At 39.6% G+C, this 27,435-nt stretch overlaps 1 protein-coding gene across 3 annotated transcripts in view; it reads right to left on the reverse strand.

Annotated features, from left to right (window-relative positions):
* Window positions 1-27,435, reverse strand: part of LOC128732991 (phosphofurin acidic cluster sorting protein 2) — a 66,283-nt gene that overhangs the window by 10,850 nt on the left and 27,998 nt on the right. For all 3 annotated transcript variants that reach the window (XM_053826508.1, XM_053826509.1, XM_053826506.1), the window contains 2 exons: window positions 5,035-5,839; window positions 4,664-4,967 (listed from right to left, as the gene is read on the reverse strand). In XM_053826508.1, coding sequence (XP_053682483.1) covers window positions 4,664-4,967; window positions 5,035-5,839 — 1,109 coding nt within the window. The remainder of the gene's footprint in view (window positions 1-4,663; window positions 4,968-5,034; window positions 5,840-27,435) is intronic.

Consider the following 27,435-nt stretch of genomic DNA (forward strand, 5'->3'; position numbering starts at 1 on the left):
GCGTGCATGATCGACAACAGCAAGCGGATAGAAAGTGCCCCTAGAGATCATCCAGAGATCATCCAGTGCGTCTGCGAGAGCTAGGTCACAGCCAGCACACGAACCGTGCCACGAAAGCCACGTGAAACGAGCATCAGTCTGTGCCACGTAAAGGTCATCGATCAACAACGTGGCGCGAAGGTTTGCGGGAACCATGTCCCATACTCAAGTAAGCTAGTTTAAGACAAAGTGAAATGAGGGCCAAGTAAAGCGTAGGGCCGTTAGGAGCTGGCTCAAGGAGCCGTCATTGATTCGTATAATATACACAATTAGTATGTAAAATTGCTTTCAATCATTCTGAGCTAGTTGGCATATAATAACTCGTAACAAGCTGTTTTAAGTGATAGTTACTTGAGCAGTGGCCCGTTACCAGGCCACAGAAAGTACGTAAATCTTTTTTAGATAGACTAAGAAGTCTCTGAGTTACTGTTTTGTCAGGTGATATAAATCGCTTTGATTGGCGAGCTGTTAAATTATTTTTCCGTATGTCAATTATCATTGATTTTTCCCAGTTACTCAATTCCATTCTGAGGGTACATGTTGAGGTCCCACAGAATGGTTCTGGTCCAATGAAAGGTTTAATCGATCCAGCTTTTGTCAATTGATCCGCCTTTTCATTGCCTTCAATTCCACAGTGCCCAGGTACCCAAAAAAGACTTACTATACTTTTTTTAGCCACCTGCTGACATTGACTTCATCTAATCTAATCTAATCTCACACTAACGCAGCCAATTCTTGAAGGCATCCTGGAAAATGACGATTACTTGAATCAATCATTTTTCTTGTCAACGGCCAGGCCAACTGCGCAGCATGTACCGCAGAGAGAATTCCAAGGAATCAAGTGGAACCAGAAAAAATACCTAATTCCATTAAACTCCTTGAAATCAAGGGGAAGGAAGGAAGCGTGGACCTCCCGTACCAAACGCTTCCCATATACATAGATAATGATTTATTTACAGTCGTAGGGAGTATCTTTGCTAATAAAGGTTAAGTGATACTCCGGACCCTCAGGGATGAACTAATGGCATTTAGACCAGAAGCCAGGCTGCAATTGGCCAAGGATATAGCGCCTTATTTCGCTCTCTGAAAATAGATTAGTTTGCCAAAAATATTAGTTTAAATCATATAATACTTGAAAATAAAGTCGTGTGGTTTAATGGTTGCCTAAAACTACATTTGTAAGGTTAGGAACTGAAAACCGCACGACCCCGCACCTCCTAGCTTGGCTACTCAATTATACAAATTGAAGTATTTCCAGGTATGGCCACGTGGAGGCGCTAGGTAGGGGCTTGGGATGGCTAGAGCTATATTGGGCGCTTTTTCCTAGTTGCCTTCCCCATTTCATACCCCCACCTGCTGACATTGACTTCAGTGCTTTTAATGCAGCCTGGCTGTCAGAAAATATACCTATATTTGCATGTGTATAATTTCGCCGCAAACAAACTGAAGCACATTCAATTATTGTCTGTATTTCTGCTTGAAATACAGTCTGTCGTATTACCCACTTAAGCTCTAATTTTTCAATACTATTAAAAAGCTCTCATAAAGCGGAGAAACTTCATAAAGCGGAGAAATATTAAGGTGAAATGAGTCGTCATTGATTTTGTACATTTCAAAAGCAATTTTTTTGTCCGAAACAAAAATTCTGTTCATGAAAATAAATTCGCTGTGTTCAGATTGGTGAGAAGAATACAGTGAATACATTTTTAAATACAGAACCCCTGTTTTGTGCCCAAAAACTGCTTCCGAAATTGGGCTTTCCGACGAAATGTTAATGACTGCTAGTTTCTCGTTAACGTGATATCTTTAATGGTTTCGTCACAAATTTCGATGTAGGTCTTTGTTTGAATCCGTTTAACTGTGCGGCTCAAAAATGAATATATGAAAACAGACTTTACTTCTTTCCGTAACAGGAATTTCAGAGATCAAATACATAATTGGCTATGTGACAGAAGGGGCGCTGACCGGGAGGGGCTCAACAGAAGGGTCAACATTCAAATGAAGAAAAAGGGTTTTGTTTCTTGCATTATGAGAAATTTCTTTACAATAACAGATGTACAAGTGGCTGAGAGACAAAGAGGTCCGGAGTAAGATCGGCCAACGTGCTGCTCTAGCCAAAGATGCTGAAGATCGGGCAATCAGCTGGTGATCTATAAAGAGACCCAATCATTGAAACATTTTTTGTCCGAAAATTGTAATATTTTTATTTGACACAGATTATAGAGTTTCAACACCAGTAAGCCCATGTAATTGTAGGGTTCCAAATTAACAAGGACGCTTCAAAATCATGTCATACTGTCAAATGAAACAAAATTGAGTCAAAGTGATCCAGCTATCCCTGTTAATGATTAAAATACAAATATTAGGTGGTGCAGAAATCTATAATGAATTCTAATGATGTTCCCATTTAAGTCAAATAAGACTTCTGCTAATGTTGATCAAAGTGTTCTAGAATCTATAGTCATCTCGATAAACAAGCAAATTCATGTAAAGCTAACCAGGAAGAGGGTAAAGTGAACCACTGGAAAAAGGTAGGAGCAAAATATTATAAATTTAGAATTCTAAAAGGAGATAAACGTTTCGACGTCCTAACGTTGACATGAATGGTCATTCAGCCGTGTTACGTAGTTGCGAACAGATATCTATGCAGGGTGCGGGGACAGCGGGGCGCATGGTAGCGGACAGTTTTTGGGGTTTAGCGATGGACTCCCGTTATAAACACTGCACATTAGCTGTGGTTTAAAGCTTCTGTCGATTACCGCGAACGCCCAATTCGTGCCGCACTCAATTTACTTTGTAGACCTATTTTGGGACAGTGATGGGTGCGCGGCTGTGCACAACCGGCGTTAGGCGAGCCTGATTATTCTTTGACTTGAAGGACCAAGATTTTGACTTATTTTCCACTTTTGCACGTAATTGGTGAAAATATCCAAGCTTTTCTGTAGTCGACTACAAATGGCACGAAAACTTTTTCCTTTTACGAAAATGGTTGTATAATCGCAGAATAACAACTTAGTGGCATCCACCCGGTAATTCAGGAAGATCCGATGTACAGGCTTGAGCCCAGCAATGAGCCTTGAGGCACAGCTGTTTTAACGGAACAATTTATCAGATTTATAATTCTCTAAAATAATTTTGAAAAACTTTAACAATATAAATTGAAAAATTATAATTAAGTAATTTCGTTATCAAACCTGTAGCTTAACCAGTTCAAAACATGTTAGAGAACTGAAAACAGTTTCACCTCATCGGTAAACTGAGGGAATCCAATCATTTTCAGATACTTGCCTGCTTAAAAAAAACTATTGTTGTTGAATATATAAACGAAACTGTACATTCAGGCCAGTAGTAATTGATTGATACATGAACACCTCGCTGAACTTGTTCAACGTTCAATGAATGCAATACACAATGATAGAAAACTGAATCTAGCGAGCGTTCTAAATGAGATGAGTTTTTCTAGATTTATGCATTTTACACTGCGAATGCAGCCTACCTCTAGCAAGCGGCTAGGCACTAATCTGCGCCAATGCGAAGAGTGTGCCACTTGAACCACTTTACTGGTGTATAAGAAATATTTGAAATCATGACGAGATGTAATTCATTGCTCTCACCGGGATTAAACGGATTTGCAGCAGGAAACGTGGTATATCTTTACTGCTTGTACTATTTCCTGGACATACAATTATGAAAGCTAAATAAGTGACCTGCAATTGAAGTAATCAGTTTTATTCAAACATTGAAATGAACTGTTTATTTAGTGTGCTAGCAAAAAAGACAACACGAATCATATAAGATTTGTTCCTCTTAGAATGCGAATACCACATAGTATATTTGTATGACACCCCTCACAATGCTCCTAAAATATGCTTCTCTGTCGGCAATACGATTCTCTCTGTTTTATTTAAAAAATAAACCGTCGACATTGATTGGTCAATCATCGCGATATGTATCAGTATTTGGAAGAAATTAAATCCTTGTTTTTCGTTCTAGCATGTAACCGAAGCCTATGCAGAAGCTGAAAGATGCCCAAAAACAACTGCTTAATTAATGCATCTGAAAAAATTAAACGTGTTTTCTCCAAAACATGTTTTCCGGAAAGTTAAATGTTGTTAAATGATGGTTGCAAAAAGAGTATGAAACTGACCAAGTCAGTTTTTAAAATAACGTTCAATTGATTTTCTGTAGCTTAGAAAAAAACTGAGAAAAAAAATCGAATTTTGCAAATTTTTTAAAAGTTACAAAAGATGCCCGTTAGTGCCCCTTTCTTAGATGCAGTGTGCATGAAGAACAAAGCAGCTTTCGTTCAACAAAATTTGATCCCCATTTTATTGATCATTGTATTTTCGGGCATCGGGCAGTTGCATATGTTGCTCCGAGACGAATAAAATGAATGTTTTAAAACTGAATTCCTAAAATGCATTGAGAGTTCAACAGTTCATGCTGTTAATAAACCTTTCAACAATTCACATATAAACACAAAATGCCACACAAAAAAATTATTTTATATTCTATCTGCAACAAAAACGTAATTCTATCTAACAACTATTTCGACGCAAAATCGATATGAGCAGAGGAATAATAATCAGAAAGCAAACTTTACCACAAGCGGGATCCGACATACCTTTCGTGCTCTTCTGGAGCGAACTCAGCTGAACGGCCGACTGCTGGTGCTGCAACGAGGGTTTAGCGCTTTCGAAAAATGGCCGCAGCGATGGTTTTGGCGTAGAACCGATCGACAAGCTGTCCATATCCTGTCCGGAATCGTCACCTTCACCACAAGACAGTGACTCCAGTTCCTGGAAGAGTGCATCCAGGTCACGCTTACCTCGCAAAGAAGGCCCACGTTCCTGGGCGTCCCCTTCGAGTTCATCAGGAACCTTGAACCGCTTCAGCAGTGAAATTATACGTTGTTTGAAGTTTCGTTGCTAAGGAGATGTAATCGTGTAAGATGAAATAAATTCTGTAAATAAATAAATCTGTCATTACACTTACCCGGCTCATCTTAGCTCGAGATCCTTTTTCTTTTCCCAAATTATCGAAGTCACTGTCAGAATCAACCTGATTTGACGGAAGTAGATTTCCATCATCTCCTTCACCATCATTGTCACCTCTATCAAATTTTTTATACGGATCTCGCTTGCCAGCATAATTCCGTTTTGCAGCATATCCCGACAACCCCTCGTCGTTATCGTCGCCGGAGCTAAATTCCTGTTCTTCGTCCTCGTCGGAGTACTCATTGACGCGGTCTGTGACCAGCAAACTATTATTATTTTTATTGTCCTGATCCACTGGAATGGAAGAGACCTGTGTGGCACGTAGAGTAGCTATCGTTAGCCCCTGTCGGCCGGCTTTACCAGATCCGTTAAGTTCCACCGTCATGTCCATAGACTTTTGCAGTACGGCATCCATCCGGATCACGCCTTCGGCCAGTGTCTTATAACCTAAGATAGTACGAGTTTTATATTTCTTGCGACGCTGCAACAGAATAAGCAGCCTGTTGCCATCACGCTTTATAAAGTGAGGATACTGCAGGCTAAAATGGAGATCAAGCTCGGTTTCGAGCAATGGCGGAGAGTTGAGCTGGCCGCTTTGGCCTGTCACCCCGGTGCCGGCAGCCCCGAGGCTGCCTCCACCCAGGGTACTTCCGTAGCCGGTGCTCAGCGACTGTGGGACTGGGATTTCGTGCGAACGCAGCGTACGTTTGGAGCTTTGCATTTTAACCGCCAACGATAGCGAGCTGAGATCGGGCGGCAGTGGTGTGAGCAACGAGAGGCGTGTTATCGTCAGAGAGCATAATCTGGAATGGAATGGAAAATAAAAAGAAAATGTTTAGGCTTCGATTTTATTACCGGTAGTAGGGCTGTTCGATAGCACTTGTGCTGTCGCGGTATTAATACGTGACGAAAGTAAAAGTAACTATCGATTTTTGAAAACTCATCATCGGATCTGGTTTGCAGTAAGGGGAAATGAACAGTCATTACTTTTTCGAACTTTGGAAACAGCCTAAAACAAAATTTCTGTTTTTAGAAATGTATTCACTGCAATCTTCTTACCAATCTGAACACAGAGAGTATATTTTAATGAACAGAATTTTTATTTCAAACAAAAAAACTGCTTTTGAAATTCATAAAATTAATGACGACTCATTTCTTCTTAAATTTAGAGATTTTTCGAAACGGATTTCATCCGGTTCTGTTGAATTGCCGTTTAACTTTCATAACATACAGGAAAATATTTACCTAAAAATTGAAACTCATGGAAGTTGCAAGGTTGTTTTTGCACATAATTATCAACAAACAAACAAACCAAAAAAAAATCAACCAACATTAGTTTAGTGAAAATAAAGATGTTTACGAATATTTAACACTTATCGTAATTTTGTCTAGGTTTTATTCCTTTATCACCCGATACGGCATGCTGGTAAATAACCATGCGTCCCCTTTTTCTTTGAAATTTATGGAAATACCATGTTGATTACTGTTAAGGCCAAAAATCTTTAAAAATCGTAACATGCTATTTGATACATCGAAATTTGATTTAATTGAACCGTGACGGAAGTACTATTAAAAATTTGCAAACTCGGCGACTTAACTCGACTTTGGAGCAGTTTCATAAAGTTGGTGAATGACTCTCTAGGTTAAAACCACGTTTAAAAAAAGTTTCTCAAAAGGCACAAACATTTAACTTTCTTGTGAAGAATTCGCGGATTTTACCTGCTCATCTTTTACTTCATTGTTTGCAACTTGTGGCAGAATGCCTTGGATACCACCTGGTGCTCTCCTTCAGCGTCTACGCATCATGGTCGTAGATTATTAACCAGGAGAATTAGCGTCTTATAGAGCGCGAGTTTCCTATAGGGTTGCAGACTACGGGACCTTAGTTGGCTATGGAATCCTCAGAAGGTCCATCGAGCACTTCAAGTGCCTCTCTGTCTATTAACCCCGCAGTTCCAACAGCCGAAAGTCTACCACACTTTCTACCAGCCACCATTTAGTTTGTTTTGGCAGAGCTTATGGTAAGATCTATCCTCGCAGCACCCCCTTAAAATGCGTGTACTTAGCGGTTATTGGCGATGATATCGATGTCGATGTCGATGCCGGTAGGGTCCTTGAAGAGAACGGATTTCACTACACAGTTGTCCGGCATCCTTGCGACGTGGCAGGCAGCCTCCCAACTTTCGCCAGCTGTACGATGGGAGTCTCTCCAAGTAGTGCCTGCAACTTGTGGTTCATACAGCTACGCCACTCTCCGCTATCCCTTTGTACTCTGTCACAAATAGTGCGCAACACCTTTCGTTCAAATACGGCAAGTGCACGTATGTCTTCCGTAAGCAAAGTTACTGTCTCAAGTCCGTAGAAGACTACCGGCCTGATTAGCGTTTTGTACATCGTCAGCTTTATGTGGTGGCGTATGTTCCTTGATCGAAGCGTCTTGCGGAGGGAAAAGTAGGTACTTTCTGCTTGAATGCGTCGTTGAGACTCCTTACTCGTATTATTGTCGGCGGTCCCAAATATACAAGCTCATTAACCACTTCTAGTTCATCGCCGTCAATAGTCACTGTCTATGGGAGGCAAACGTTGCTTTCTTTTGAGCTTCTTCTTAGCATATTTGGTGTTGACGCATTGATTTAAAACCCAATTCTTCTAGCCTCTGTTTTTAGTCTTGCAAAGATTGCCTCCGCCATTCTAAGGTTTCTTGCAATAATGTTGAGGTCGTTTGCGAAGGCTCAGAGTTGGCTACTCTTGCTGAAGATCGTTCCTCTCACAATGCCCGTTCGCCGGAACACACCTTCAATAGCGATATTGAATAACATACAGAACAGTCCATCCCCTTCCCGAAACCCTCTGCACGACTCGAAAAGGCTCGATAATGCCTTCGAAACGCGCACGCAGCATATCACTCGCTCCAGGGCAGCTTTGATCAGCCGCGTCAGTTTGTCCGAAAATTTGTACTCGTGCATTATCTCCGCTAATACGTTCCACAATTTTAAGAGCGTACTATCAGAATGTGCGAGGTCTGGACTAAAGTAGACGACCTGTTTCTTTTATCTAATGACTGCAGCTATGATCTATTCATGTTTACATCCCTCCCGATAAAAGCAAGATAGTCAGGTTCATAGACGAGCATATCCTCTCGATCCGTGAGTTACGTGAGAAAGAGGCTTCTGACCACAAAATTTTGATTGGCGTTGATTACAACCAACCGCAAATTTCCTGGTTCATGAGTACAATACGACAATTCCCTCCCGCTTCCTGCTGTTAGCGATGCTGTGTTTTTTTTTTGTTAGATTATAGTCACTTTAACAGTTTATGTCGAGACTTATACGGGGCTGGGATTTGAACCCGGGTTCTCGGCGTGCGAGACGTGAATGCTAGCCAATACGCCGGGACTGACCCCTTCTGCTGTGGTTGATGGATTCGAATTCCTAAACTTAAAACAAGTAAATCCACAGAGTAATGGACCTTGGACGATCACTCGACCTCGTTTACTGCCTTCCTGATCGAGAGATCTCTGTGATTTGCGCAATATCTCCACTGCTTCCCGTCGATCCTCAACATCTTCCACTGAATTTATTTTTTCTATTGCGGTACATCCCGTTGAGGCTCCTGTTTGTTTTGCAGTTTTGCGATGCTGTCTGCACTTGGCTGAACGGAAGTCTACCTCGAGTTAAACCTCCTTTAAACCCTGCCTGGAGCAACAGTGAGCTACGCAGATTAGTGTTCGACATCGGAACGAAAATTGAAGTCCGGGTTCCGGTCTGGTTAAAAATCGGCACGAACTTTCCGACTTTATTCCTAATAATTTTCCTTGCTACGAAGACCGATGCCAGCTTTAAGATTTGGATACACTAGAGTGTCGTCGGAAGATTCTACAAGCGACTTTTGCAGCCAAACTTCTCAATAATGAACTTAATGCCCCGGTTTTGCTATCTCAACTAGCTTTTCGAGATTCACGTAGGCAGCTTCGTTAACCTTCCTAGTGCATTGGGGTCGTTTTCGACCCATCGGCATACTTACAAAGCTTGATACTCAGTAACGGAACGAGCTAGAGACTTGAAATTGTCTGACTTTTCCTAACTTTGAAAAACTAGTATTGTGGGGGAGTTTCAGCTTTTAGCGACATCTAGAAGAGCCACAGCAAAAAAAGTTACATATAATGCATTGGGGTCGAAAACGACCCAAGTTTTGAAATTGCTCTCATTCATCCATTTTCAATCCGAATTTCGTTTTCTTTACCTCGTTTGAAAGGTATGGCCAAAACCTGGCACCCAAGGTATATGAGGGGATATTTATTGACTAACGGCCACCTCTGCGTCAGTTCCGGAACACCCACTACCAGGGCCCGGGGGACATTTTTATACTTTGAGGTAATTCGTTTTGCGGCACATCAAATCACATTGGCTTGATAAAATAAGACTAGTGGAAGTACAAAGGGAACATTGTGGACCCGAATGGCCACTTCACCATCGGTTCCGAAACATCCAGTACCCGGTTTTTGAGGATAATTTTGAATTTTAGGATGATTTGTATTGTGGCACGTCAAAATTCATTACATTGATAACATAAGGCTATTGAAAGTGTAATAAAGACATTTTGAAGGCAAATGGTCTCATCAGCATCGGTCCTGGAACATCCGGTACCCGGTTTTTGGGAACATTTTTGTATTTTAGGATAACTCATAATGCGACATATCAAATCACATAAGCTTAAAAAAATAAGACTGATGGAAGTAAAACAGTGTCATTTAGAAGCCAAATGGCTACTTTACCATCGGTTCTGGAACATCCGGTGCCAGTTTCGGGGGACATTTTTGGATTTTGAGATAATTCACCATGCGGCACCTCAAATCACATCGCGTTGATAAAATAACAATAATAGAAGTACAATGGGGCGTCAATCGCATATAATCCGGTACACGATATTTATAATGAACCGTAAAACGGGGTAACTCGGAGAAGATGAATTACCCTGCAATCCAAAAATGTCCCCAAAAATCGGGGACCGGATAGTCCGGAACCGATGGTGAAATGGTAATTTTGGCTCCAAAATTGTTCCATTGTACTTCCATTAGTGTTATTTTATCAAGCCAATGTGTTTTGATGTACCGCATGATGAATTATCCTATCCAAAAATGTTCTCATAAACCGTGCTCCCGATGTTCCGGAACCAATAAATGACCATTTGTCTTCGAATGGTCCTCAAGCCTCTTGTAACTGTCTTATTTGATCAAGGCATTGTGATTTGATGTGCCGCAAGATGAATTATATCAAAATCCAAAAATGTTCCGCGGAACCAGGTACCGGATGTTCCGGAACCGATGGTAAAGTGGCCATTTGGCTTTTAAATGACCTTATTTTTCTTCCATTAGTCTTATTCAATGAAGCCGATGTGATTTGATGTGTCGCAAGATGAGTTATCCTAAAATACAAAAATGGCCCCAAAAACCGGGTACCGGCTGTTCCGGGACCAAAACTGATGTGGCCATTTGCCTTCAATATGTCATTATTATACTTTCAATAGTCTAATGTTATCAAGCTAATGTAATTTGACGTGTCGCAAGATAAATTATCCTAAAATTTAAAATTGTCCTCAAAAACCGGGTACCGGATGTTCCGAAACCGATGGGGAAATGGCCGTTTGGGTCCAAAAAGTCCCCATTGTACTTCCATTAATCTTATTTTATCAAGCCAATGTGATTTGATGTGCCGCAAAATGAATTATCTGAAAATATAAAAATGTTCTCCGGGACCTGGTAGTGGGTGTTTCGGAACCGACGCAGAAGTGGGCATTAATCAACAAATATTCCCTAACATACCTTGGGAGTCAGTTTTTGGTCATAGCTTTCAAACGAGGTAAAGAAAACGAAATTCGGATTGAAAATGGCTGAATGAGAGCAATTTCAAAACATGGGTCGTTTTCGACCCCAATGCATAATATGTAACTTTTTTCTAATGCATTAGGAAGGTTAATCGAGTCTACTGACAACTTAATTCCCTCGGACATTGTACGGATTTTATGAACCACTCGTATCTTCACGTTGGTCGAAGATTTCGGAAATGTTACCTCACGCTGTTCAATAGAGGAATCCAGGATGTTGCAATTATTTTAGTTTTATATTTAATTTTCATGTCGATAATGTTAATTTTCAGATGAATCAACCAATACACAATATACAATATCCAAGGGCAAAGACTATGCGAATGCGGTCGCTTTGACCTTTTCTCATATTTTCAATCAGATCATCGATCGCCAGGTGCCTAATAATGTCTAGCATTGGAAGCATTTCTTGTTTTGTTTACTTAGTGTAGCTCAAACGGGATCCTGTAGCCACAAGGTTACCGAGTCTGCCTTGACAAGCTAACTAAAATTCACTGAAATTGCTAAAATTCAATAAAATCGGCAGTAGAATCAAACAGTAATCATACAAAAATAATATCGTCGCATGGGAGTATGTGGTGCGTATATAGCAATGATAGATTTGGGAGAATAAAACCAAACTAGGTATTGGACTACCTAATATAACGGGCGGCAGCAGTTTAGTGACCTCCCACCTCCCACGGACAGTGACTATTGACGGCGATGAGCTGGAAGTGGTTGATGAGTTCGTATATTTGGGATCTCTGGTCACCGCCGACAATAATACGAGTAAGGAGATCCAACGACGCATTCAAGCTGGAAATCGAGCCTACTTTTCCCTTCGCAAGACGTTTCGATCAAGGAGCATACGCCGCCGCACAAAGCTGACGATGTACAAAACGCTAATCAGACCGGTAGTCCTCTACGGACTTGAGACAGTAACTTTACTTACGGAAGACATACGTGCACTTTCTGTTTTTGAACGAAAGGTGTTGCGGACGGAAAGCGGAGAGTGGCGGAGACGTATGAATCACGAGCTACAGGCATTGCTTGGAGAGATTCCCATCGTATACCTGGTGAAAGTTGGGAGACTACGGTGGGCCGGCCACGTCGCAAGGATGCCGGACGACTGTGTAGTGAAATCCGTTCTCTTCAAGAACCCCACCGGCACCAGGAATAGAGGGGCTCAACGTGCTAGATGGCTCGACCAGGTTGAAGCCGACTTGCGTGTGTCGAGACGCGCAACGAATTGGCGACGAGTAGCCCAGAACCGAGGACAATGGAGAGGAATTCTTGATACGGCAAGAGCCACGCCGGCTCTCGGCTGAATAAGTAATAAGTAAGCAGTTTAGTGAGTAAAACATTCGGGCACCAACCAAAAGAGCGTGGGTGCAAGCCCCCGAAGTTTCTAGATCAGGCAATAAAATTTCTTAGATTTTTTGTATCCCAGAAGTGCATTGGGTTAAAAGGCCACTGCGACAGTCTTAGACAGTGCTTAGAATTTAAATACTAGGAATTCTAAAGAGCAAAGTAAAGCCAAGGAATATTAAAAGTATTAAAAATACCTGTTTTGAACATTGAATTTTGAATATTGAAAGTTTAAAAAAGTTAAGTGCATATTTTTTGATAAGGGCCCGACTTTAATCTAAAACTTTACCGTAGACAGATATTTTCGAGATACGGATTTTTTAAATTGTGATACTCCTTAGTATTCAACTTTCCTAACATTCTTTTGAGAAAATAAAATGTGGGTCAAACTGGCACACCTACAGTTTGAAATAGCGAATTAACCAAGACCACAGAGAATAATTGAGTTAGTTTTTGATTTCATCGAAAAATATCTGTGAAGTACTGTGCAAAATTATAAAGGAACAGTTTTAACATAACTATAAAATTTTAATTAAAATCAAAAAAGAACATAACAGAAACATATGTTTCAGTTAATTTTGCGAGGAATTGATTGACAGAAAGAGCCATCGCACGCGATCATATCTACCACTTTTGACAACAATTATGCAATAACCGACGCAATTTCTAGCCAATTACTTTTAACCGACTTACAACACAACCGCATATTTTAAAACGAAACGTAAAAAACACATCTCAACATCCTGTGTCATTTCAATTCGGTTCACGAAGTGAAATGCACTGGCCAAGTGCATGCACTCAAATATGCGAAGACGACTTTCGATTGATTGCTCTTCTAATACATCCGTTGTTCGACATGTTCGTACCTAGTCTTCACTTCACAGCCGCGAAGACCGTTTGTTCGCTTTCATTCGAGCGGTTTTGATTATCTCGTTTGATGGTCCCGAAGCAGAACGGATTGGCGTGAAAGTGGTTCCACAAACGGTTGCATGGCTCAGTGCCGTTCGCTTAGTTAATACGTGTTGGGGATGCGACTGTCCGTCGGCGCGGGCTACGTATATTACATGGATGCAATTTCAATTTAAATGATATGCGTAAGGCCAGCTTGAAGGAACATTAAAGGCGCAAAATAAAAAATGCCACGATGTAATCTATTTTTTCTCATGATTTTCCCATCAACGAATTCAACATAACTTAAGCATCGTGAGGAGATATGAGCTAATAATAATCATAAATTATTAGTTACTTAAGATAACGACCGCCGTAATGGTGGTAGCAGTGTCTTCATTTTTTCCAGTCCTGTTGAAATATCTAGAAAGCAGGGAGTATTAAATAATTTAACCATTAGAGTCAAGTTTTTTTCCTTGTTGAGTACATTCTCCAATGCGACCAGTTATTTGATCTATTGCGACTATTGATGTATCTAGTTTGTTCAACAATACTTTCATTTCAAGAGGTCTCCCACAAACGTAAAACAAGGCGACAAGTTTCACTATTTCAGTTAACATTACGACTCTTAAGTCGCTGGTCTAACAATCCCGTCGTCGTATGTTCGAAACTCGGCTAGGCGGTTGCTACTAGATAGAGTCAGTAGGATTGTTGCACTGGCCCCGTAGCTGTCCTGTACTCTATCTGCCGGCTGTGAAGTCTGTCGATAAAGAAGGGTCAAGTCTTTGAAAGACGTTTAAGCCCAAGGCTTTGCTTTTTTTACGAATCCTAGGATTGAACATAATTAATTTTTTGATTTATCAAAAGCATCATTATCTTTTCAAAAACAGTGAAAACTTTGCGTTTCATGTTGAATCAGTAGGAAAAAGTAACTGTATGGTATGGTGAATAATTTCAATGTTCAACACAAACTAGTAATAAGGTTGTGTGAGACATGGTTTGTGAGAGACTTCGAGTCTTCAAAGAACGGCTAAAGACCTACGAAAGGTACGAAAGGAAAGGTAAGTTCAGAGTACAGACAGAGTTCTAACACAAGACAAAATTGTGTAATGTTGATTAATGAATACTAATGATCTATTTCAAGATGTTGCGGAATTCTTAGATAACTTGAGAAAAAACTGCAAACTACTATACATGTACACGGTCCTAGCCAGCTGCTGAATCATACCATGCATTCGGCATTGTGCTGCAGTGAAGAAAAGAGGAGACTCACTGGTTTCTTTCCAGTAAACATCAGCAGCATTTTTTTAATATTTTTTTATTAAAATAATCAACACCTAATAAAGCTGTGGGGCTAGAGCTGCGATCCTCTTGACTCTAACAGCCTCTTCCAGCTAAGATTCGAACATACGACGACAGGCTTGTTGGACCAGCATCGTACCTCGAAGCCAACTGTAAATTTATAAAAATATAAATTTCTTTTTGTGTATTATTCTCTGCTTAAATTGCTGGAAATAACTACGAAATTCGAATTATTTATTTTTAAGCCAATGCGTCAAAAGCCATAAATTAAAAAGGAACACATTTCTGCCAAGAAGATTTTTGCATCAATTCACAACCGGTATAATGGAAACAGCATCATCACTAATCTTGTTAATTGTATTAATTTATTATATCTCTCGACAGCAGCGACGTGACTGATGTTTCATCTTTCGAAACGACGCGCCTTAAATCAGCTTTACCGTATCCATTAGTGTATGGTCGAAAATCGATCAACAACGAAAAACGCTCACTTTCTTCCTTTCTTCCTACAAATGACCTTGTACACGTATTGAAGGAACGCTTTTCGGAAGCCGCTTGTTATTGTTTACACTCCCAGTGATAATTTTGGATTCCCCGGGTGGCTTGATGTGTTGCACCTTTTCGTGGGAAAACAGGCTGTCTACATAGTAAGCAAATACTTTCTCTCCGGGTAGAATCATAGTTAAGCAGTTAGCTATTTAAAATTGTTTACATCAAATCAAAGTACATAGGAAAACACAATTAAAGATGGAATCGATCGAACGAGAGCAAACAATTTATCGCACTCGAAAATTTGATAGCAACTTAGATGTGTCCCATTAATTTTGATAGTTCAAACTGTACAGTTGCTATTTATTCTAAAAACTCAAATAAAGCTATTAAAGGAAACAAAACTTCAAGGTGTGCATACTTAGGTTATGCACGAGAGGATGACGTAGGACCGTTCGTCATATACGTTTTCAAACAAGACTTCAATTTTAATTATATTCTAATAGCTTAAAGATTCAATCTATTGGCACAAAGCTGATGTCGAGTGTTACTACAACATGATTTACTTTCAGAACATCAGCTTAGTCTAGGTTCAACCGAAGCAAATGTTTTTCGACCTTTTGGGACGAGGGAATATTGTCACTTTTTTCTGAAATGAAAGTAAACGAAAGTATAGCAAACAGAAAATGTATAAATTTGTCGTTCTGGTCCAGGAAAACAAAAAGTGTGCTATTTATTTCGTTGGTCAAAATAAGAATAACGAAAAAAAGCATTTTTTCGCGAATGTAGTCGGAATATATTTTCTGTTCAACCACAATAGATGGTTAAATTCAGTGCAGTGGTAAGAAAGATATTCACATTGCCTCCGCAGAAAAGAATTGAATCCAATAAATTTTACAAAACAATGTGTTGTTGTGCGTTGTTGAGATGCCAAGAAAAGTCAGCGTTTTATCAAGCGCTGATGTTAAATATTCAGAGCAATCAAACCATTCCATCGGGAAGCGTTGAGAATACCGCAATCGACATAAAAAGAAGTCACAGGTGGTCGGGCGACAAATTACTCAAAGGTTTCACCCGTTTAGTTAGTCGAAATTCTCGTGATGCCCCATGTATCATTCGGATCGTGCAAAACATAATGCCAAAAGTGCAGTTAAAAATAAACATCTAATCTCGTGTGTGCGCGCGCCTTCCATGCGGCACACCAGCGCAGCGCATCGCCATGTCGTCGCAAAAATAAACGAAGATTGAGGAGGGATTCGATCGTCGAGTCGTCCTAGTAAAAAAGTGAATGTCGTCTTTAGGCAGCAACAGGTGCCGACTGGCGATCGGGTAAATGAAAGTAAAACCAAGTTCGTCTAGTTGTTGCCCTTTGCAACGCTTTTTTAGCCATAGTAAAACCATAGGTCGCGAGTCCCATTAGCAATGCGACTGAAGTTGAAACCATAAATAATACCGATTTTACTACGACTGGTACACGACCGTACTACGAAGAAAATGTTGGGAAACTTGGCGCCATTTCTGCAAAAAATGTGTTCCTTGCAAATCCTGTGTTATATACAACAAAACAGTTTAATAATACTGTCCTACCGCAAATAATTTTACTATGTTGTGTTTAATTTTATATCAAGGCACACAGAAATGTATCAATTTTTCTAGGTGACAACTACTGCGCATAATATGAACGTAGAGGCACGTCCCACCAAACAAACCAATCTTCAGATGATTTGGTTGAAAATAGAAAATAAATAACAAATATCAACAAAGTGTGCGATACAAAGACGCTCTAAGTGAATGTCAATGCCACGACAGACGAGAATAAATATCGGTAAAGTATTTTAGTAACATTCAACACTCTTCTAGGTTTAACTCTAGAAACCATCATTGATTGCTTCCCGCTTAGAGCACTAATAGACCGCGACAATAAATCTCAATTTCTTGAAAAGAAAGCAGAAATAAAAATTATCTATGACTTCCCTCGATGATGACTGGTTGTAAAATATACGAAGGAATGTGAAAATCGTTTCATTTAATTTCATTAAATTGAACTAGAAATGCATCAGGAAAACTATTGGATTGAATTCCTCAACCTCTATAATTACAAACACATCGATATTTGGTTCTACGTGTCTCCATAGCGTATGAATAAGCGAGAATCCCATTTATTCTATTTTTCATTTTAAAATTTTTACAGCATTCAATTCAAAGAAATATTTTTTTTATTTTTAGAACAATTTTTACAGAAACAAAATTTCAATAATGTAATGGAGACAGGTGGTGTTTTGTTTTTAACGGAAAAAATAGCACTTTTAGTTTGCAATCTAACAATATAAGAGCCTATTTTGGTCTGTAACGAAACCCTAGCGCCACAAGGCAGCTAGCAAAAAAAATCAAAGATTCGCCACTATGTGTAACTCAATGTTGCATGCAAGTTTTGTCAAGTAAAATACTTGAATGAAGTCGAACTTTCTAGGTTTGTAATATATACAGGGATAGATAAAATGATTGAGACAGGCAAAATTTTTCAAAAATTCAAACGGCCATAACTTCTTATGAACATAGCCATAAAGGTACACATTACTGCCAACATTTCCAGAAATTCACGGAAATGGCCCTATGATGATTGTTTTGCTACGGATTTCTATTTTCACCTATCGAGTGGAAATCATTTCTGGTTTTTGGACAAAACTTGAATGTTAATAAATTTCCATGATAGAAAGATATAAACTGCGAAAAACAGCAGTTTTTACCGTCTAATGTTATATAGGCATGGCTAATTTCAAATTATTCGAAAGTTCGAAAACAGACACTGAAGAAGCCTGCAAGTCGTAGGCGAAATACGTATCTGTCGTGAATAAAATACAGATAGTAGAATTAAATTGGATAAGTTTTCTTAGTTTTTATTTTTAGGTTTCGTATTCTACTAAGACGCTCCAAAAACTTCAGTTAGTTTTAAACTGACTTCAATGCCATTTTGCTGCTTCTTCCTTCCTTTTCTCGAGCTACATTCTAACGCGATAATCGCCGACATAGATCTGCATCATGCAGATTGATTGACTGCGAATCCAATCACTGACCGCAACATTCGCTTCTCACTTTAGTAACTCGTTCGTATCTGTCTACCTATTCTGGGCTGTCAAGTATTTAGTTCGAATGCAAAGCAAACCACCCGAATACGCACTACTGATCAAAGGCAGGAAGCATTGTATCGACTAATGGATAAATATAGATCTCCTGCGAATGAATAATTTATTGCAATCGTCAAAGATGGAAGAAAATCCTTCACCCTTTTCACATTTCCAATAACTCAGACGTCAGTCACATGAGGTCACCTGGACGAAAATAAACCGAAAATGAAAATTTATTTTGATATCTATATAGACGGAGCATTCTGCTGGTCAGGCATATCAATTGAATATTAATAACTTGAATTTCAAATGAAGTGATTACAGGTATCACTTAGATACAAAAAAAATTGAATCCTTTATATAGGTGTGTTTCAGAAAACGCTAGTCACTGAGAGTATGTCTATCTTTTTAATAAACGATTGATAACGCCTATATGAATACGATATTGGTTAGCACTTTGGAAAAAAGTTCGAAGACATCAAACATTAGTAGCTGCGTTACCACCGAATGTCGTTGAAAAAATAAAATAAAATATCTTTATCTTTATTTATTACCCAGCAATTTTGTGACGTCATAGTTAAAAACCACTTAGCAATTCCTAAACACATAGGACCCTATTCTCTAAGTCACATCGAGCAACTCGACTCGACTCATTGTCAGTCACTGTCGAGTGTCGAGTGTGGGGAGAACGAGCAGCATAGCTACTCGATGATCACTTTTTAGCGGTTGACTCAGTCGAGTTACTCGACAAAATCGTGTCGCGCGTGACTTACAGAATACCAAACGTGGATTAGTCGAGCAAAGTGACACTCGACGTGACATACAGAATAGGGCCCATAAACATGAAAATAATTTTTTCCAATGACAGCCTCATCTCCCAAACCGCGACGACAACTGTATGCCCAGACAGTTAACTGTAATTTCGCATACTTCCGCTTCTGTTGTTCCGGGCGTAAAATCTGTTATTAGACAGTGCGACAATAATTAAAGAGTTTGTCCAACACTGACACCTAAAAGTTTGGAAGTATAAAACCAAATGAAGTAAGCTTCGGTCAGATATTAATTTTGATGGTTTTCCTTGTAAAAAATGATTTAGGCAAAGTATACTAGAAACTGCTGCGGGTACATATATAAGTACTGTAGCTTTCGCTTCGGTATCTTGACTTTTTAATTTACTTACAAGTACACATGGAGACAACGACTAAATTAAGAAGTTATTGGACTTCACAAAATTGATAAGAATTGAGTCTGAAATGAAGGCATCTGAGCGGCGTAGCGCCCGAGTTAAACATACGAATAAGACTTCACTGATGATTACGCATATGCCAGCGAATCATGTGACACAGATCTCGTGGATTGAAATAATATTTGCCACTAATCAATGCTCGTAATCCGCAGAGTTGAGGAACGGAAGAGCACAGATTAACCGACCTAACACTAAGCTTTTGTTCCGATGCCAGCAAACAGGAACACAACAAATTTCCACTTTAGCCAAGTCTCAAACAATAGTTGCTACCTCAGAACTCCGTTCACATACGCTGGCGCAATAGTTATAGACATGACCGCTACGTTAGGTAAGTTTCGGCCGCGAAATCTTGAATAAGATACCTTTTTTGCCCCATGTACAATTCTCGGGTACTTTTTCATTTCGACGTAAGTGACATTGAGAGATTCTCTTTGGTTTCTGTCTCTTTCGACTATTACGGCGACATAAATGCAATTTAAAGAAAAATTTTTCAACTTTAGCTAACTAATAACGCGAGCATTCGAATCATGCAAAGCTGATGGGTTAAAGTGCATTTGCTTCGTCGTAATAAGCGGAAGAGAGAAGATACGAAGAGAATCTCTCATTGTCACTTACGTCGAAATGAAAAAGTACCCCAGAATTAACAATATAGCCAAAAAGAAAAAAAATAGCATGGAATAATATTATATGCTTCCTAAACAAGGTAAATTTTTATAACTAACCTCACATTTGTGCTGTGCTCACTATCAAGTAATTGAACTTGCACCAGTTTACAAAGGCAGCTAACAATCCTTGAGAGCCGACGACAATCGTCGATGGATCGCGCAAAAAAGTTTAGCAAAGCAAAGCAAAAATCGTCAGCATAGATAAGTGCGCAACCGACTTCTAGTTGCATGACTACATCGTTGAAGAATAATATGAACAGCAAAAGGCCCATATAGGTTCCTTGAGGAACACCCATGGTAATCAGAAGCACTTTAGTTCCCCGCAAAGATATACACACAGCCACCTGGAAATTACCTGACCAACGAACCTTGAGCCAAATCGACCATATTCTCATCCGGCCGGTTTTTCTTGAACATCACCAACGTACGCTCCCTATCAGGGTGCGAATATCAACTCGAACCACCCAGTCAGCATTTCCATATGTATAATTAGATTGCAAATAAGAGTTACCTACTGATATGTATCCAATAAAATCTTATTCAACGCGCAAAAGCCGGTTATCCGTACCACTTTGGAGGCGATATACGCAGTGAGGAATTATTTTGAGCGATATACTGATATAGGTACTTCAATACGATAATTTTCTGACAGTTATACAACTTTGTGCTGCAAATCGAATGTTTGTCAGATATTAGCACTATAAGCGATAGGATATCAACTTGTGCGCACTTTATTAGGCTTTATTTACGAATCCGAATTAGTTAAGAGATATTTACGATAATTTTCGTACATTGATATACGAGTTGGTGCTGGTTGGGCATTCATTACCTAGTAATAGTACATGTGCACTCAAAACTGTCGACGGTCTATATCTCGTGACAAAGCCGCCCTTCTCGGTTAAGCATCCGGCAATTTCACATCCCGCGAGTTGCCGAGAACTACGCACGCGTACTGGTGTACTCTACCTTCCTCTGTGAAACTAGGTGCTTCGGCCCCCGAAGACGGATGAAGTAGGATACGCACGATAGAACCGATAGAACCGCCCAGCTAGCTTCGAGGTACGATGCTGGTCTAACAAGCCATTCGTCGTATGTTCGAATCTCGGCTAGGCGGTGCTTGCTAGTTAGAGTCAGTAGGATTGTTGCACTGGCCCCGTAATTTTCCTGTACTCTAACAGCCGGCTGCGAAGTCTGTCGATAAAGAAGGGTAATGTCTAAAGACGGTATAAACCCATGGCTTTGCTTTTTAGGATACGCACGGCTATCAATGAGGCCGCAATCACGGTGCAAAGTGAGGAAACCTTGAGCGTATGAAATGATCGGTTAGACACCAACAAGCGATGGAGAGGGAAAACAGAGCTTAGAAAACTATCTAAGCATTACCCTCGAGGAAGAATATGGCCAAGTATCGTCGAATGCAGAATGAGTTGACTACGATCCTGAGGAGGAAAAAATGCCCGCATGAGGACAGATATCGTGAAGAGCTAGAGCAAGTATTCCGGGTTAATGAGATGCGTAAATTCTATGAGAAGGTGAACAAATCTTGTACAGGATACATACTGAAGCCATCAACAGCGATACAACAGAAGGCGACGCAACGAAGATAAACTTAGTGGTGCTTGAAGACGATAACGATTGGCTCCTGATCTCTAAGAGATTCGACGATAAATCGGTCATCTGAAGAATAAAAGACCCGTCGGACAGCTGTAATTACCGCGACATTGCGTAACGTCGGCACTGCAGATTATGTAACGTCGGCAATCCCCGATAGCACGAGAATTCGTAGGGGACCCGTGCTACTTTGGATCAAATTTTTACTCTCTGACAAAACTTCTAGAAATGTTGGTAGTACATATTCCTCATTAAAGAAAATTTATGAAATACGACCCATTCTCGTATCGAAAGTCGTATTATTTGATATATAAAACATTAAATCATTTTTGTCACAGATTCATTATAAATTCGAGCATGCCAAAATGTTCGAAAAGTAGATTTTTTAATATTTAACTAATGATAGAAACCGTATGTCGACTCTCTTGGCAAACCACCACAATTATGAAGGTTAATTCGAATGATACAATGAAGACATTATCAACAAAACGCTGCTTAGCGAGATACGTTAATCGACTGCATTATGAATGTCAACATAATTATTAAAATAGGCAAGGTAGTCGGTACTCCCCATTATCCTACGTTGAGTAGCGTTGTATAAAGGAATGCATTATGAGAAATTCCTTAGAGTACTGTAGAGTTTATGTAAGCTCGTGATGGAATTATAATCAAAATTGCGAAAGAATTGACATCACTATGTCCAGAATCCAAATTAAACTACGACTTAGCCATAGGAATAATGTATAGTATATAAGTAAACATTGTAATAATATTATTGTATGTAGTCTACAAATGCTTGACGAATAAAACAATACTGCATTGTATGCCGCACGCGTAATATATTGTAATGAATACTGACGGAACGTGAATACATAACAACAGTTTACCGAAAATAAACGATGGCGATACAAAACAAGCGCAAGGTAAACCAACGCTCACAGAAGAGCTACAGAATCGGAGAAAAAGCTCAAGATTTCCGTTGAATCATAGCAATAAATTCTGTGTTCAGTCGAGACATTGTAAGAAGAAATTTCACCATCACATCCCGCGCGAAACATCGTCGGAATATTAATTACCTTTCGAAGATTTCGCGCCAACTACCGCCACAGTCATATGGTCAAGCGATTTTCGTTGCATTCGCCGGTGCAGTGGATATTTAATAGCCGGTATCTAGAGGTTATAAATATATCACACTATCATAACCTATTTGGCAGCAGTGCTTGCCAAGAGTGAGAACACATAGACTCTTTCCCAATGCTTATCATCGAGCACTCACGTACGTTAGCGAAACGATGAAAATTTGGGACATAACCGCCATCAGATTTTGCAATATGCATATATCTTTGGTGGTGGTTGAAACAAGAATGGATGACCGTGCTACTAAACGTATATATGTTAATGTTTCACACGAGCTCTATTTAAATGTTAGGTCATCTATGACCGTGACCGGCCTATAGTTACAAAACACAGTCCAAAGAAAAAACTTTGGCAGCACTCCAATGACCGGAAAGGTATGCAAAGTAAATATGCCGCATAGTTTTTGAACGTCGTAGCAAAGACAATGAATTAAGGTGAACCATGGATTATTATTAATTTAACTTTGACTGCGCAAAATGTATGACATTAAGTAGTTTTGGCAAGCATTCTATTACCAAACGTACAAGGAAGTGGTTTCATTGTTCCGTACAGATTAGAGAATCTATCGAACAAGAATAGAGCACAGCACAGCCCAAACGTTAACGTCATGTGGCACGAGGAAATCATGTAGAACCGGAAAATGATGCCATGGGTAAACTGCTCATAGTTCAAAAGCCAGGACCTTGTATATTCACAGTTTTTGATTGTTTTATACGGCCTAACCTTGTTCGTGAGACCAATCCCTGTCGTGCTTCAGAGGTATAAACGACTATTAAAACCCCTTTTTACATTCGCTAAAATACTACATTGCGAACTGAGCAAAAAAGCAATGCAAGCAACCAGAAGACAACCCTGAACAAATCACCGCAATCATTTGAAATTATGCTAGAGAGTAGGGCATTAGTCACGCGGACCAAACCGTTTTAGTGGAAGCAGCACGGACAGGCAAAGTTCCCACTTTGCCTTCCTTTATTGAATGCATGCCTATGATGAATTGGTGGTATTAAATTGGCTTGAGCGACGACAACGACGACGGCGTCGGTCGATGTCCAGGGCAGCAGCGGAGGCATTCGGGGCAGACAAAGGCTAACCAGGAAAATTGTAGAGAGAAGTTCGGTCAAGAACCAGTTCGAAGAACGAAGCAACATGTTATTATAGACTGCACTAATGAGCAGCAGAATTGGAAGAGGTTTAGCGGAGCTGGGCTACGCGCTTCTTCTCGGGGTCATTGGCAGGCATACTTTTTTCACAGGAAAGAACGAATAACCAGGCGAGGGTGAGCTGGCGAACTGAGCTTCGCTGTAGTGAATAATTGAGGCTGCAATTCACGTGGCAGCTAAAACTGGGAAGGAAACCATTGCTGTTCTGTTTCGGTTTGTCAATCAATCGATTGTTTAAGCAGAAGCTAGAAAAAACCGGGAATGGTTGGATATTCTATCCAATACATGTTTACAATAGAATGATAACAGAAATGTAATTCGTTGTCATCAGCATGTTTTTAGTAGAACCTTTTTACAATACTCGAGAAAACTGCAAAAAACTGTAAAATGTAGAAATAATTAAAATTTATTCAAACAAGAATCATTTATTTAAAAGAATCAAATCTTTTTAATGTTAAATTAGTTTTATTAATGAAATACAGAAAAAATATTTAGTTAAGCTTTCGGTTGAGGGAATTCGAAATGCCGAAACTTTCGTTCAACTCCTGTCACCAGATTCAAATAAGGAGTGTCCAATATACCTCTAGCCATCCCAAGCCCCTACCTAGCGCCTCCACGTGGCCATACCTGGTAATGCTCTTTTGAGTAGCCAAGCTAGGAGATGCGATGCTGGGTGGTTCCCGGCTGCCTGATCTCAAAATCGAGGTTTTGGGCAGACGGCGGAGCCACACGACCTTGTTAATAGGTAAGCATAAAATAAGTTATTTCAATTATTTTTTTCGTTTTAGCTTATGAAGTACCTCCTGCTATATAAAACTTTGGCAAATACGAGTGTTAATACTGCACATGGATATTGGATACCAGAAGAAAAAAATAAACTAATTATTGGAAGCACTTATGGAAACTAAAAGGACGCAACTCTATTCCATTCGAAGGACTGCTGGTGAGATTGTTCTATTTTTATCCATATATACCACATTTCATAAATAAACTAGAATGGGGAAGAGGGAGGGACCATCAGAGCACTTGTTTGAAGCGGTGGGCCTAGGGAGAGTGAAACAGTCAACTTTCTAGGGTTAATCTTGGCCCGATTAACAACACATCGTGGATAATGAGTGGGCTCTTCTCCCCACCTGCTGGAGTCATTCTGCATTAAGACGGTTTATTCAACGATTGACTCAGGCGACTTAGCTCTTGGAAAGAGATTCTCTAAATCCCTGGTACGTGTAAGTGATGTTGCTTATCGACCAATTTCCTTTTGGCCCTTCATACAAGAGTTGGGAAGCATGACCAATCATTGAATATGTTCAACTCTTTTTGACATGATAGGCTCATTGCTATGAACAGATGTTTTGCTAAGGCAGGTGGTAGTACCATATATTCATATTCATATTCATATTGAGCACCACCTGCTATTGACGGGTATGAAATGGGGAAGGCAAATGAGGAGCGTCCAATATAGCTCTAGCCATCACAACCCTTTACCTAGCGCCTCCATGTGGCCATACCTGGTAATGCTCTATTGAGTAGTCAAGCTAGGAGGTGCGATGCTGGGAGGTTCCCGGCTGCCAGATCTCAAAACCGGTTTTGGACAGACGCACAGTGGGACGGCTTCAAAAATAGGCGGTCATCAGCTTTTGTGGCGAAACTATGAAGTTTTCCGCATTAGTCTCTTCGAAAAAGTTTCTTGGTTTTAATGTTTTTTTTTGTTAGATAAAAAAAATTACATTAAGGGGGTGGGTCAATAAAATAGAGAAATTAACTTTTTTATTTTAGGTCCAAAATAAACAGGGCCTAAGGAAAAGTGGTAGAGGAGATTATTTAAAGAGTATTTGGTGAAGGAAACAAGTTTCTATCCCTTAAAGGAAAAAAGATATTGAGCTACACAACAACAAATCCCCTTAATATCAGTTTTCCTAATTTTTCTTGCTTATTTCCGTTTCTACGTACTTTTGATGTTCAGCAAAGTTTAAGATATAGTAAAAATACAGCTTTTTGCTGAAGAGAGCGTAGCTCTAACCTTATGGGATTTTGAGCTATTACGGTTTTTATATAATTTTCTAGTCAATTTTAAGGTGATTTATTTCAAAAAGGCGCAAGTATGCGCAGCCAATCTCAGCGACTTTAAACATAACAGCTAACGATGGAGAAATAAACAGTTATTTAGAAATATAGCATCATTGAATTTTTAAATCATATATTATTAAATTTATTTTAATTTTAAATGGAGTAAACCATTTGTATTGGTCTATTATGTAATTTTCCAGGCGTTAAACGCGATATTTTTAGTCGCAGTTTGCTCAAATGTTCCACCGTGTCATATACATGAAATGAAAGCCACTACATCATAACACTTAAAGGATCCTAATGCTGGAAGGGGACTCTCATAACTCCGGAATGCGCACAAGTGCCTCTGCTTGTGGGTCCGCCCAATCCCTTTTGGCCCTTCTGTAACAGCATTAGTGTGAAATTCATTTGATAATTAAAATTGGATCTACTGTAATTCTACCTACATACATTAGCAAGTCCTTGAAATGATGGTGGTTTTCCCCTACTACTACTACTACTACTACAGGATGCCAAACCCGCTCAAAACAGCACTGAAAAATCCGGTTGCTTCAGCGGACTTTTTTTCAGGCACTCGTGCGCATAAATTTAATTTTTAAGCGACATGCACAGAACCAGCAACACCGGATATATCTAAGCAAAATCCGTCAATTTTATATGTTTGAAAATGTCTGTCACCTTTCCTCTGCCTACTACTTCCTTGATGTAGGCTTCGTGGTCCATCACCACGCGATCGAACTGCGTCAGCAGCACCACGTACAGTTTAGCCCAAGCAGCAATTTAAGCTTTATTACCTCTCTGTAAGGGTTTTAACGACCAATTTCATAAAACCGCTAAAAAAACTGTGAGCTCCATAAGAAGCTACTGATGAGCGCTATAAAACAGGCTTCCGCCTAAGGATCCCACTCTTCCAAAGGTTTTTATAGCCTCTTGAAAAGCCAGGCCATAGACCCAAGTAGGTTCATAATGCTTCGCTGAAGGCAGCAACGAAACTGATTATGCATTCCGCTGCTATATGGCAAGCGCCATAATTTAATGAAGCTTTCACTTTGTTCGACTGAGCTATAAAGCTAAATCAACCAGACAGCTTCATCAATTTGCAAATATATATGCAATATAAAGCTGTGAGCAGAAAAGTGAATTTTACTGTCAGATCATCCTGATCGATTTGGTTTAGAGCGACCATAATAAAATATCCAGAAGAATAAATAACAAATTTTCGGCTGTTTCCGTTGTTTTGCAGCATATGCGCATTAAATTTTATCGTGCATATTGAAATGATGGCTAAAGTGGCTAAAATTACTCACCATAAAAATTTTCTAATTTTTGAAAACTAGTTGTTTGAACTTGCTACTAGCGTAAACAATATTATTTTGTCGATCAGTCAACTTTAGTTTCTAGCAAAATCATAGCGAGATAGTTACATTCTGTCAAGAAATCCGACTAATAATAACTTTTTCCCGGTAACTCACAATTTGC

Source organism: Sabethes cyaneus, chromosome 1 (genome assembly GCF_943734655.1).
Source record: "Sabethes cyaneus chromosome 1, idSabCyanKW18_F2, whole genome shotgun sequence".
Taxonomy (NCBI): Eukaryota; Metazoa; Arthropoda; class Insecta; order Diptera; family Culicidae; genus Sabethes; species Sabethes cyaneus.